This window comes from Oryctolagus cuniculus, chromosome 3 (assembly GCF_051225735.1).
Source record: "Oryctolagus cuniculus isolate XC-2025 breed Fujian yellow rabbit chromosome 3, ASM5122573v1, whole genome shotgun sequence".
NCBI classification, from domain to species: Eukaryota; Metazoa; Chordata; class Mammalia; order Lagomorpha; family Leporidae; genus Oryctolagus; species Oryctolagus cuniculus.
In genome coordinates this window covers 39262401-39276141 of record NC_142869.1, presented here as the reverse complement: position 1 = coordinate 39276141, position 13741 = coordinate 39262401, and the positions used below count along the sequence as shown (strand labels likewise).

General features: G+C 46.7%; 1 protein-coding gene across 1 annotated transcript in view; it reads left to right on the top strand.

Moving 5' to 3' along the window:
- The window catches only part of AOX4 (aldehyde oxidase 4), a 53506-nt gene extending 46313 nt beyond the window's left edge, over positions 1-7193 (top strand). Inside the window, exons 30-35 of the mRNA NM_001278863.1 lie at positions 999-1051; positions 1470-1584; positions 1736-1801; positions 3851-4036; positions 6170-6337; positions 7140-7193. Coding sequence (NP_001265792.1) covers positions 999-1051; positions 1470-1584; positions 1736-1801; positions 3851-4036; positions 6170-6337; positions 7140-7193 — 642 coding nt within the window. The remainder of the gene's footprint in view (positions 1-998; positions 1052-1469; positions 1585-1735; positions 1802-3850; positions 4037-6169; positions 6338-7139) is intronic.
- The last annotated feature ends 6548 nt before the right edge of the window (positions 7194-13741 follow it).

The following is a 13741-nucleotide window of genomic DNA, read 5'->3' as shown; positions in this document are numbered from 1 at the left end:
CCAAGTTCATTGAAACCTGACTTTATTTTAGAGCCTAATTTCTCACAGAGCGTGGTGGCAGCATGGGACCCCCAGGAAACCCACCCAGGGCTGTTGTCCCCGTTCTCTCACCGCTGCCTTGTGGGACAAATGACTTACCCAACACGGCCCCAGGGCCTTGGTTTTCTCACCTGTACAACGGAGCCAAGGGAAGTCTTAAGATGAAAGTATTATCTGTTTAATGATTATTATTCTAGTATAATCGCCATCATCATCTCCCATCCCTACCCAGCTTACTCCAGCAGGAAAGCTGACATAGTCATACGGTGAGACAGCCAACCAAATTACTTGGGGACAAAGCAGAATAAAGGGTCATATATAATAGGCCCCTTTATCCACGGGGTATACACTGCAAGACCCCGGGGTTGCCTGAAACTGCAGATCGTGCTCAATCTGTATAGACCACTTCTCTATCCAAACACCTGTGATAAAGGTTCATCTATCAGTTCTACATAGCGAGAGATCAACAGCTAATAAATAGAAAAATCATAACAACATACTGTAATAAAGTTTGGTGAATGTGCATGCTCATTCGCTCTCTCTCTCTCTCCCTCTTTCTCTTCTTGCACTGTATGTACCCTTCTTCCTGTTGGTTGTGGGGAACTGAAAGCTCGGGTAGGGAAACCAAGCCTAGAAAGGAACCACTCTCTCCGTCCCGTGTGTGTCCTGTGTACATGCCAAAGCACAGACGTACAAAAATATGGCTGAGCCCTGTCCCTAAGTTAAAAGCCCGAAACTTGACACTGCGCCACCCCAGCCAGTAGGGGGCCCCAGGCTGTCAGCCCACGGACGCCCTTCAGCCGCTCCCTAGTGAAGCCTACAGTGTGGACGCCGCCTTGGTCTCTCTCAGAGATGTGAACCCGGGGCTGACAGCAAACAAGAGGCAAGTCCAGTGCAGAAGGGGTTGCTCAAGGGTCTTCCTAAAATTCTATTTCTTTGTACCCAAACCCCTCCTTCAGGTTGCAAAAGCCTTTGCAGAATCCATCAGTCTCTCAGCTACTGGATATTACAAGTAAGGGATGCTTTTATTTTTGGCTTCATTGATACTGGGGCAGGAGTGAGTGAAGAGGCCAGGAGCTCAGCTGTGTCCAGTGTGAGCCCTCCATCACGGAATCATGGCAGGTGGGGAGGTCCTGGGGCTGGAGGCACCGGGTGGGGCAGGATGATGCAATGCAGAGCCACCTTGGGGCAGTAGCTACAGCCCGGCCAGGGGGGACCACAGGGACCGTGCGCTAGAGGGCTGGGCCAGGTCCCAGTTGCTCTCCCTGTGTCTGCCAGGGTCCCCCTGCAGGCCTGACCCCAGGCCCCCTCACAGGAGAAGGGGGGCCTAGGTCTCTAGTCACAGGGAGAAGCACTGCTCCAGGAGCCGGCACCGCCAGGGGACCAGACCAGTGAGTGCCTTCTGTTTTTCCTCCTGCTGCCCTGCCCAGGGGCTACCAGACAAACATGGACTGGGAGAAGGAGGAAGGAGAAGCGTATCCGTATTTTGTCTACGGAGCCTCCTGTGCCGAGGTTGAAGTCGACTGTCTGACGGGGGCTCACAAGGTCAGGAGCAGTGTTTGCCTTCACCGTTGTTGCAGGCTGTGCCATCCGTAACATCCACCCTGCCGGTCCCTGGGAAGAACCAGGGGCAGGCGTGTAACTGTAGTCCGCGTCTATCTGAACGCCTTCTGCGATGTGTGTTCTCTTGGCACAGCTCCTGCGGACTGACATCTTCATGGATGCTGCTTTCAGCATAAACCCGGCCGTGGACATTGGGCAGGTGCGTGTTTCTAGAACCATCCCCACAGGAAGACTTTTAGTCTCATTGGGCTACTTTTCACTCTGAGTATTCTTCCTTAGCATCCCCCAAGCCTGACCTAATACATGCATTCAGTAAGGTATATTATATCATACACACACACACACGCATGCATAGGCCCACACACACACGGATAAAACACTGAGAGAAAATTCGAGAACAGGTTAACGGTGACTGCTGTTGCATGGCAGACAGAAATACACAGTTTGCTCTGCCTCATAATTCTCTGTGCTTTCTCATTTTTCTTCGGTGAGCCTTGTATTCATGAGAACATTACGCGGATACATAAATTGCATTAGTGTTCATGTTAATATTGAATTCGAGCAGACTGCACCTTTTAGAGAAATGCAAGAGAAAAAGAAATGCTGACACACAATGTTTCTCCTCTGGCTGAATTTAATTCTGAGTTTTATTTCACAAATAAATAAGATATATCCACCCAAAATTGCTTTAAATTTAGGATTTAAGCTTTTCCCACTGTTTGGGGAGCTTTGCTTTTTCCCAGCTTTATTTCTCAAAGTGGGGGGGGGGCAACAGAAGGCTCCCACATAAAACCAGGTTGGCTGCTCCGCGGTCCACACCTGGCCCACACTTGGCCCACAGGCTGCACCTGGGCAGCAGTTTGGAGTGATCGGGTGTCTGGGCATAAGTCTGCACAGCTGTGTGGTACTCTCATCTGCCAGTGCTCGCCACCATCCTAAGGCCTAGGAGATCCATTTACGCAGCTTTCCCCAGGGATTTATGAGGAATAATTTTATTGGCCCTTCAGTGTTTTCCAAATGTGGTCCTCAGTCTCTCTGCATCACGTGTGCCACTGGAAATGTGAATCCCCTGGCCCACACCAGGCCCAGACTTGCTGCATCATAACTCTGCTAGGCTGGGACTTGGGGTCTGTACCCAGATGGATCAGAACCCTGTAGAGTTTGAGAACCACAGCGAGCCCGAGACCTGGCCTCTCCTCTCTCTTTCCCCCTCCTTCCAGATCACTCCTGCCTCGTCACTGTTTCTTCAAGGGAAATGGCAGATGTTATGACCAGGACAATTCTCTGTGCCCCATCGGGAAGGAAAAGAACTAAAGCTCCTGGGCTTTAACTTCTCCTTTAGCTACGAGCGTTGTCATATCCTAGCTTAGCATGGAGATGGGCTTACCTTATTCCAACATCCCAGGTTCTAATAGAATACGAACCATAACCTCCCTTCAATTTTTGTAAACTCTGGCACACACTCCCTTCAGAAGGGACCTTTGTCCTGGAGCATAATAGTTTATAAATAGAACTCAACATGGCTTTTTGGTAATTATGGTGATTTTGTCCAACCCACCCTAACATTGATCTATTCTTCTTAGTAATTTATAAAGGGAAGTAAAGAAACCCAGGTTTTCGAAAAACTACAGTAACCTGGCTCTGTCTATTCTAGTTCACGTTCCCTTAATGCTAAGTTCTTTTTCACCTAATTGGACATTTGTTGAGAAACCTATGTGCCAGGCCACTGAGTGAAGAACAGAGTACAAGAAGTCCAGGCTGCAGTGGGCTTTCGAGACAGAGAGAGTGTGTGCAAGAGCAGGAGAGGTGAGTGAGGAAGGCCTCCTCCAGGTGCCCTCCGATGGGGAGTGGGCTCAAGGGGCAGCAAGCCTGAAGCAAGCAGTTGCTAAATCTAGTGGAGATGGGAAGGGGCCCAGAGGGGCCAGAACTTGAGGCAAATAGGAGTTTGCCTGGTGGACAGGTGAAGGTCGGAAGGGGTGAAGGGAAAGAAACTGCCTTCCAAAGTCTTACAAATGCAAGAGAGCCTGGTGGATCTGGAGAATTCCTGGGATCTTGCAAGCCTTGGCACTTGGAATACTTGAGGATGAGGGCAGACAGGGAGGCAGGCACCAGTTCCCGAAAGGTTGCAAAGTCCTCGGCGGTACCTGCAAGAATCCTTACTGTGATCCACTGCTCCATTTCCATTCACACAGGAACATTTATACAACCGATATCATAGACTTCTCACCTGTGGATGTCTTGGCTGTAGGTTGAGGGTGCATTCATCCAAGGCATGGGATTCTATACCATAGAAGAACTGAAATACTCCCCGGAAGGTGTGCTCTATTCCCGGGGACCAGATGACTACAAAATCCCCACTGTCACTGAGATTCCAGAAGAGTTCTATATCACTCTGGTGCATTCCCGGAACCCCATAGCCATCTACTCCTCCAAGGTAAGAACGCAAGCTCTCGCTTAGGGCCTAGGGCTGCCACAACAAAGTACCGCAGACTGGGTGGCTTCAACAACAGACTTTGATTTTTCTCAAAGTTCTGGTAGTTGGGAGTCCAAGACCAAGGGGTTGGCAGGCCTCTCTCCTGGGCTTGCACTTGGTGTTTTCCTCCCTAGTTCTTCTCATGGGTTTCCCTCTGTGTGTGTCCATGTGCCCAAACGTTGCATTCTTGAAAGGACACTTCTTGGATGGGGGCCCACCCTAGTGACTTTATTTTAGCTTAAGCTTCTTTAAAAGCATTGTCTCCAAAAACAGTCACATTCTGAGTTACTGGGGTGCGGGAGTTCAACTCGTGAATTTAAGTGGGACACAGCTAAGTTCATTACAACCTCCTCTTTCTTTTTTCTTTTCTTTTTTTTTTTTTTTAAGATTTATTTATCTATTTGAAAGGCAGAGTTAGAGAGAGGTAGAGGCAGAGAAAGAGGTCTTCCACCTGCTGGTTCACTCCCCAAATGGCCGCAACGGCCAGAGCTGGACTAATCTGAAGCCAGGAGTCAGGAGTTTTTCCAGGTCTCCCACGCAGGTGCAGGGGCCCAAGGACTTGGGCCATCTTCTGCTGCTTCCCCAGGCCACAGCAGAGAGCTGGATTGGAAGTGGAGCAGCCGGGACTTGAATCAGTGACCATATGGGATGTCAGCACTGCAGGCAGTGGCTCTACTTGCTACACCATAGTGCTGGCCCCACAACCTCCTCTTTCAAGAAATTATGAAACAGTTCCTTGAGTTTTCTCACTCCTATTTCAAATCCCAAAAGGACAAAGGGGAAGGTAAAGTCAGTCTGTGACAGAGTGGTGCCCAGTGCCTCCAAAAGCCAAAGTAGGGTCTTTACCTCTTGGGAGAGAGGCTAGAAAAAGCCTAAAGCAAACAAGAAGCTCAAGAAGGAGCTGGCTGACTCGGTTCACTGGGCTAAGGGCACCACAGGATAACGCGTGCTGTGGGTGGATTCCATTAGCCCCGAGCTCTCTTTGCTGCTGCTGCCTCCCACCTGCCCTGCAGAGTCAATGCTGCCTTTCTCACACCCTTCTGAATCACAGTGGACTTTCACTCACCCTTGGCTCTGATACCCAAGGCATTGGCCCCGTGCTTCCTGGCACATTTGGCCTTTAACTGGCCCACGCAGATCCACAGCCAGCAGAGGTTCTCAAATATAAGCATGCAAAACACACACACACACACAACTTCTCCAGCTTAAATTCTACCCTGAGCCCACACCTGGCCAGACAGGCGGCCACATTAACTTCGAGTTTTCCTGGGGTCCTTCTCTTCCCTAGGAGCAGGTCAAGGCTGGGCGGAAGGCGAGACTTCCTGTGCAAATGCCTCTATTTCCTTGTCTACCTGGAGTTTGGCCAGGGCCTCTCTAAAGGCAGTCTGACACAGGGCATGACCCTGATGCTTTGCCCCCAGTAGGGGACCAGACTCTCCCCATTGTCCCCTGCCAAGCTTCCTCCCCCATGGCAAGCCAGGGATTTTGACAGCCGGAGCCTAGGAAAATCCTGATCAGCTTTGGGTCCTTGTCCCACTCCTCCAACAAGACCCTAGACACACACAACACAGGCCAGACTTTCTTAAAGGAAGAAAGAAGAAAAATCAGCACAAAAAAGCATTGGCGAATCCTTCAAAATGCATCGTCGCCATACAAGTAATTCGAAAGCATCCAACATAGGCCAGGAAAGGGAGCACCCGAGAACGAGGGAGTCACTCCACTGCCTTCTAAGCTCATCTACCAAGACTGCAGTTGTTTCAGTTTGGTTTTGAGTTACACACAAATGGTCTGGGCTGGAGCCAGAATATCCTAAAGACCACCAAGGGCTGTGGTCTTCAAGACATCCCCTGGGTGGGAAACTGGAGTTTGTAACTGCCCCAGTGCCCAGCATCCTGATGTCCTAGGGCATCTTCATGAGCTGGCCACAGAGGATCCACACACAAATTGCCACAGGAGGTGTTCCATTCTGATGATTCAGACACAGACTAGTATGGTGTGATAAAGCCGGTGTGTTGCATGTGACTTGTATGTGTGTACACACATTAGTCCTACAGGAACCAAGGCATTTCTGACAGCCTTTTGTGCTTTCCTTAGGGACTGGGTGAGGCCGGAATGTTCTTAGGATCTGCCGTGTTTTTCGCCATATATGATGCGGTAGCTGCTGCCCGCAGAGAAAGAGGGCTGACCAAGACCTTCACCCTGAGCAGCCCAGCCACTCCTGAACTCATCCGAATGACCTGTGTGGATCAGTTTACCGACATGGTAAGGGAGGCCCCTGTTGTAACGGCCTCGTACATGGACTTGCAGGTTCTTGGTATGGATTGGATAATCATGACAAAATGAGAGGCAGGTCAGTGATTTTCAAGGGAAATTCTCAATTTTGCCTCCACCTACCACTTCCCATATGCTTTAAAGTAATCACCAAGTGAGTAAACCTCTTCAAATGATGGTCAGTTTCAGACTCACCAAAAAAAAGAACATTCTGATGAGTGAGCCAGTGCTTTGGCATATGGACACAGTAGATTGCTTCTTTAAAGATCTCATCAACACAGAGAGTTGTGGTGGTATTTGGTTTCCTCTGTAGCCAAATTACACTAACTAGATTTGATCTGATCAGTTATACAGGAACTATTTGTTAGGCACACTAATAAAAATAATTTAAATGAAAGTTTCAGGTCACCGGGCACACCTGGATGTGCCTTGTAATAACACACTAGTATAATAAATTTCCATTTTTCAGCTGCTAAAATTATATCTGGAATGATCATCAGAAAGTATTTATCTGTGGAGCCCTGAATGAGCCTGATAATAAATTGCACCTTATGCTTGAAAGTGTGGGACATCTCAGTAAGATGCGTCTTATGAAACCTAGCAACTTTATAAGGATAAGGCTGTGACTCAAGGATGGAAACAAATATGAAAATTGTACTTGTATAATTTTGATGAGAATAAAACAGACATTGTCTTGGTTCTTTTTTAAAAAACGTAATTTGCCTTCTGAATTATGTTTTTTATATTACAAACTTTTATTAACAGCTCTCTCCCTTCTTTTGCTCTTTTTTAGATTCCCAGAGATGACCCTTCAACATTCACACCTTGGTCCATCCATGTGTCTTAATCTTCTGTTATCTAAAAAAATGAAAGTATATGTGATCAACCTGAAAGTTTCAAAATAGAGGTTGACTCCCAATTATCAGGAGTAATTTTAGCATTTTAAAATTATTCTCTATGGTTTAGGTTGCTGCATGATGATGTTTTTAAGAGGCAAATTTTACCAAAATTTGTTATGAAGCTCAGAATTGAAAACCCTAATTTTAGTTTGCATTGTCCTAAAAATCTACATCATCATGATTTTACAATATGATAGAATTTTTATTAGTCTGGAACCACTCAAGAGAGATGACTGGTGCTTTGTCCTTCAGAAATCTGCTCGAGATATGGTAAAACCATCCGCTTCTCAGCTCTCAGTAATAGATTCTCCCTAAGTCAGTGGTGTGCTGGTTATAATGAGCCCACCTGGAAAGAGTCCTTGACTTAATGGGTGTTTGCCAATCCCTTGGTATAAGCACTCCCTCCTTGGCCAATTCCAAGCCACCAACATGGGGCTCACAGTCCGGCACTCCAGAAAGGGTGAGAGCTGGCTCCAGCACTCAAGCCCCCTGCAGTTTCAGGGCCCTGCCACTGCCCTGTGACCCATGTGGAAGAGGCCTCAGAGGATAGACATGCGCTGTGGCTGGGATGAGGCTGATACCCGAACATTCATGTGCTGGAAGCTTGGCCCCTAGAGGACAGTGCTGAGGTCGGAGGTGACTGGCCCGTGACTGCCCTTGTGAAGGGATTAACGCTGGTCCCCAGGAACAGATTAGTTCCCACGAGAGTGAGTTGTTACAAAATAACGTGCCTGGCTGCTGCCTGGTCTCCTGCTTCCTCTCTCCTACATTCCCACTATGTGCTGCCACAACCATGCTGTGACACAGTAGGGGTCTCCCTGGATGAAATCATCTGATCCGGCTTCCAGGACTGCAAGCGAAAATAAATCTCTTTTCTTTATCCAGTACCCAGCCTGGAGTCTTTTGTTATAGTGACACAAAAAGGACTAAGGCACCGTCCCGTGCCTCCAGTTGGTCCTCCTCTGCCCTGAGCTTCATACACAGCCCATCTTCCTCACCTGGAGAGTGGCAGGGAGGGAAAACAGCAATCTCCAGTCTCTCCTGAGCCCCAGGTCTTGGCTTAAAGTCTAAACGGCAAAATCAGCACCACCTTGGCACCAAAGGGGCACAGGGTCCTCAAGGTTCTTCTGTGGTTATTTCGTAGCAATTGTGCATTCGATTTTCCTACAGAAATGCCAGAGATGTTCAGTCCCTGGCGAAGTTTGGAAACACAAATAAACTCAATTGCTTGTCAGGTATCTGTGCACTAAATCTTCAAGCCCTGCATTTTTTAAAGCCCTGCGGGTACTAATTTATTGCTGTAATTTTGTGGAGAGAGAGTAAGTAGGTGTGGAGCAATTGTTTATGTGTGCATGAGAAGAAAGCTGGTGATGGAAAGGAAAAGCTTCTTGCACCTGCACAAACAGAAGTGTAGGGGATGCGCTGATATGTTGCCGCTGAGCTGGGGATCCGAGAGATGGCCGAGACTGACCCCAAGACAGTGCGGGATCTCACCTCGGTGGTGGAGACGCTCCGGCCTGCAACAGATGGAAGATAAATTTCAGGGGCATGCCGGCGCCGTGGCTCAATAGGCTAATCCTCCACCTTGCGGCGCCGGCACACCGGGTTCTAGTCCCGGTTGGGGCGCCGGATTCTGTCCCGGTTGCCCCTCTTCCAGGCCAGCTCTCTGCTATGGCCAGGGAGTGCAGTGGAGGATGGCCCAGGTGCTTGGGCCCTGCACCCCATGGGAGACCAGGAAAAGCACCTGGCTCCTGGCTCCTGCCAGGATCAGCGCGGTGCGCCGGCTGCAGCGGCGGCCATTGGAGGGTGAACCAGCGGCAAAGGAAGACCTTTCTCTCTCTGTCTCTCTCTCTCACTGTCCACTCTGCCTGTCAAAAAAAAAAAAAAAAAAAAAAAATTTCAGGGGCTGGCGCTGTGGCATAGCAGGTTAAGCCGCCGCCTGCAGTGCCAGCATCCCATATGGGTGCCAGTTTGCGATCCGGTTGCTCCGCTTCCGATCCAGTTCTCTGCAATGGCCTGGGAAAGCAGTGGAGGATGGCCCAAGTCCTTGGACCCTTGCACCCATGTGGGAGACCCGGAAGAAGCTTCTGGCTCCTGGCTTTGGATGGGCACAGGACTGGCACAGCTCCAGCCATTGCAGCCAGTTGGGGAGTGAACCAGAGGATGGAAGACCTCTCTCTCTCTCTCTCTCTCTGCCTCTCCTTCTCTCTCTCTGTAACTCTAACTTTCAAATAAATAAATAAATCTTTAAATAAATAAATACATAAAAAGATAAATTTTGGACTGGGTCCTATCAGATCATCAGGAGAATTGATGATGAGTAGCTGCACCAGTAAACCATTGCAGACCTCATGACTCAGGCTGGAGCGGAACCTTCTGCCACACAGAAGGTTGTGAATGATTTACGCTGAAATCTGTGATGCTGGATTTTACAAGCCGAGAGAAGACCAAATGGATTTTTGCAGCTAACAACCACGTGTAGGCAAGGTTTTATATTATAAAGTGGGCATTATTTTTTTAAGATTTATTTATTTATTTGAAAGGCAGAGTTACAGAGAGGCAGAAGCAGAGAAAGAGAGAGAGAGAGAGAGAGAGAGAGAGGCCTTCCATCTACTGGTTCACTCCCCAGATGACCAAAACAGCTGGAGCTGCGCCAATCCGAAACCAGGAGCCAGGAGCTTCTTCCAGGTCTCCCACACAGGTGCAGGGGTCCAAGGATTTGGGCCATCCTCTACTGCTTTCCCAGGCCATAGCAGAGAGCTGGATCAGAAGTGAAGCTGCCGGGACTCGAACCATAAGGGATGCCGGCATTGCAGGTGGCGGCTTTACCTGCTGTGCCACAGTGCCAGCCCCTAAAGTGTGTGTTCTCATCACATACTGTATTGGTTAGGTATGGAGTGCTTCCTCCACTGCCAGCCTCACCGTTGTTTGAATATGGTGTTTTTACCACTTGGAGTTTGGTTCATTGTGCTATTATTTATTAAACATTACAACTTTCCTGGTTCCAGAAAAAAAAGAAGGTAAAGTTTTTTTTCACAGAAAAGGCTCACCAAAGTCAATGTCCTTTTTCCCAAGAGAAGTGTGTGTGTATGTGTGTGTGTATGTGTGTTCAAATCCAGCCAATAATCCAGAATGCCTGGAATGTACCAACAAGAACTCACTGGGCCACACAGAGCTATAAAAGTAGGGTCACTGACTTATTTTTCTAGCAATAAAATCGGAAGTCACATTTAGCACAAAGTGTTCATAGACTGTGGGGCAAGGCCTCAGATAACACAGAAACTCCTTTCTTACAAAATCAGACTGATAATTCCCGCAGTTTTTAATTAACTTGAAGAGCATGAATGAGAAAAGAAATAATACATTTCAAAGGACAGCAGGGTTCAAATATAGGATTAATATTCTGATGCCTTTAAAAATTAAATTCACAATTTACAGTGCCTATTGTATTATACACTTCATCCAGGTTACTAATTTAGATAAATATCTATCATTGTCTAATTTTTAAATGTTATTGCAGAGATAGTTGAATTACAAGCCTAAGCTGCAATGTTTTTAGCAAGTGGAGTTGGTAAATAAGAACCATTATAATGCAAAATGTACATCATCATTCATAAATCAGAGCTGTGACTGGTAGAAACTTCCCATGGCTGTTGCTAAATTGTGGGTTCAGTAAAAAATTGTCGGAACAGAAATCATTTACTATGCTGGCTGTGCTTCCCCTTTCAACTTAAAAGTACCTGTGGTCCATGGCTATCCTACTTCTCCTTAAAAGTACCTGTGGTCCATGGCTGTCCTACTTCTCCTTAAAAGTACCTGTGGCCCGTGGCTGTCCTACTTCTCCTTAAAAGTACCTGTGGCCCGTGGCTGTCCTACTTCTCCTGAGCCAAAAGTTTACAATGGAACAGTTTTTTTACCACCTGACGAAGCTGGAGAGTACACAGTAGAAGGGATGCATCTGCTTTCTGTTTTGTGTCTTGAACCTGCAAACACATGCACCCAGGTTTTGGAGATGGTCAAAAAGAGGGCTGGCGCAAGAGGGCTGGGGCAAGAGGGCTTGGACTCCATGCTGCTTCTTGTTGAGGACGTCTTTAAATCCTTTGCACCTAACTGTTGAAATCTTTACTTAATATATACTAAATTGATCTTCTGTATATAAAGATAATTGAAAATTAATCTTGATGTGAATGGGATGGGAGAGGGAGCGGGAGATGGGAGGGTTGTGGGTGGGAGGGAAGTTATGGAGGGGAAAAGCCATTGTAATCCATAAACTGTACTTTGGAAACTTATATTTATTAAATAAAAGTTTAAAAAAATCCTTTGCACCTGATACTTTCAGTGACTTAAACTGGCCGTGCTCTTCCTGCTGTCAGAATACTTGGTGTTGGGGATTTCATTCTCCAGAAGCTGAGACAGCGTCTGGGAGCAGGAGGTTTCTTAGGAATTAGCACCCTGAACAGGAAGGTTGAAGGGGTAGCACTGGGCAGAGAGGGAAGTTGAACTGCCGTGCAGCCCCTCAAAGCACCAAGCACCCAGCAAGGAGCCCTGAAGCAAACACTACACCCCACCCCCCAGAGCTGCCCTGCCTCGGCTGAAATGGACCCAACATCACTCATTGAAGATCATACATGATCTTACAAGATCACACCTGATCACAGATGGGGCTGCCCATGACCTTGAAGAAGCAAGCTCCTTGCCCCGAGACAGCCCCTGAAGGAGCTGTCAGCTGGAGGCATGCACTGACCCTGCTCCCCAGCTGAGCCCAAGTCCTTCCTCCAGGGGGATGTTGGTGGCTCACTGCCAGGTCCATCACACAGATCGCTCAGTTATTCTTTCTGATTTGTGAGTTTATTGATATGAAAATCTTACCTAGGCATCAATAGCAAATCATATTTCATCATACATTGAATGAGTTCCCTTTATAAAAAAAAAAAGAATCATTTTCTCAAATACACAATTCGCATATATTTGGTAATACTATCATATTTTACATTCATATTTGCCCCAGAAATTCCACATTATAGGTTGACTATATGTTTTTCTTACTCAAATGCGTTTGATCAAATTCACTTAGCAACACACTGTGAAAGGCAGGTGCTGTTACTCATTACATATAAAGCCTCAGTGGCCAACACCATGGCTCACTAGGCTAATCCTCCACCTGCGGGGCCGGCACACTGGGTTCTAGTCCCGGTCGGGGCACCGGATTCTGTCCCGGTTGCTTCTCTTTAGTCCAGCTCTCTGCTGTGGCCCGGGAAGGCAGTGGAGGATGGCCCAAGTCCTTGGGCCCTGTACCCGCATAGGAGACCAGGAGGAAGCACCTGGCTCCTGGCTTCAGATTAGCGCAGTGCAGCGGCAGCAATGCACCAGCCGTAGCGGCCACTTGGGGGTGAACCAACGGAAAAAGGAAGACCTTTCTCTCTGTCTCTCTCTCTCTCTCTCACTGTCTAACTCTGCCTGTCAAAAAATAAATAAATAAATAAATAAAGCCTCAAAGAAAAGTCTCTTCCTTGAGGTTCATTGTCTGAAATTGACACTAGCCCCCCAAAACTGACTTGCAACACAGAAATGATCACGTGGAAATGTTCAGGGTGACTTTCTGCAGCGCTCTAGCGCTCTGAGCCCTGGGTTGACAGAGATGGGCCTGTAAACAGCATTGTAAGAAGACGTGAATGTATCCTAACAAGTCATGGGAATGAGTGAGTCTCTAAGCATCAATTATAGTGTCAAGAGCTACTTGCTGGCTAATACTTTCCCACCATTACACCAAAGAACTTTGACCTTCATCAGGTCAACCATTTAATGCACGTGCTAGAACGCACCATAAGACACTCACTCTGCTATTGGTTAAATCCATGTCCACACTAGGGTCTGTTTTGAGTCCTCCACTCATTTCTTTGATCCCATTGTCTTTCCTTATACCGACACCACATTAATATGAGTATCATGGCAAGTTCTTCTCTGCTATTCTTATTTTTCATATTCTCCTTAGCTATTTGGTTTCATACCCAATCATTCTATCCAATTTTGCTTAAAATTTAAGTCAAACTCTAATTACAACTATATTAAGTTTATGGATTAATTTTGAAAGGACTGACTTTTTATATTAACAATTCATCTAAGAAAAATATATATCTGTGTAGATTTTATTTTGTGAGTAGATAATGTATCTCTGGGGTGTTCATTTTATTCTGAAGTATTCTATATTGTGGAGCTATTATGAATGGAATTTTTCCATTTACATTTTGCATGCATGCCTTTTAAATTGTTTTTTAATCATTGGTTTTTGTAAATAATGTTATTTCATTAATTTCTTGTTCTCTTCGATAAGACATAATCTTATGAATAACTGTTTGATTATATCAATGAATGGCATCCCTTGATTTAATCATGGTTTTCCTCCCCTCTCTTTTTTTTTAAGTGTAATGGACTAATTATGTTTAATAATGTGTTAGATTATACCCTATGTCCCAGAAATAATCCTTACTTGGTACAT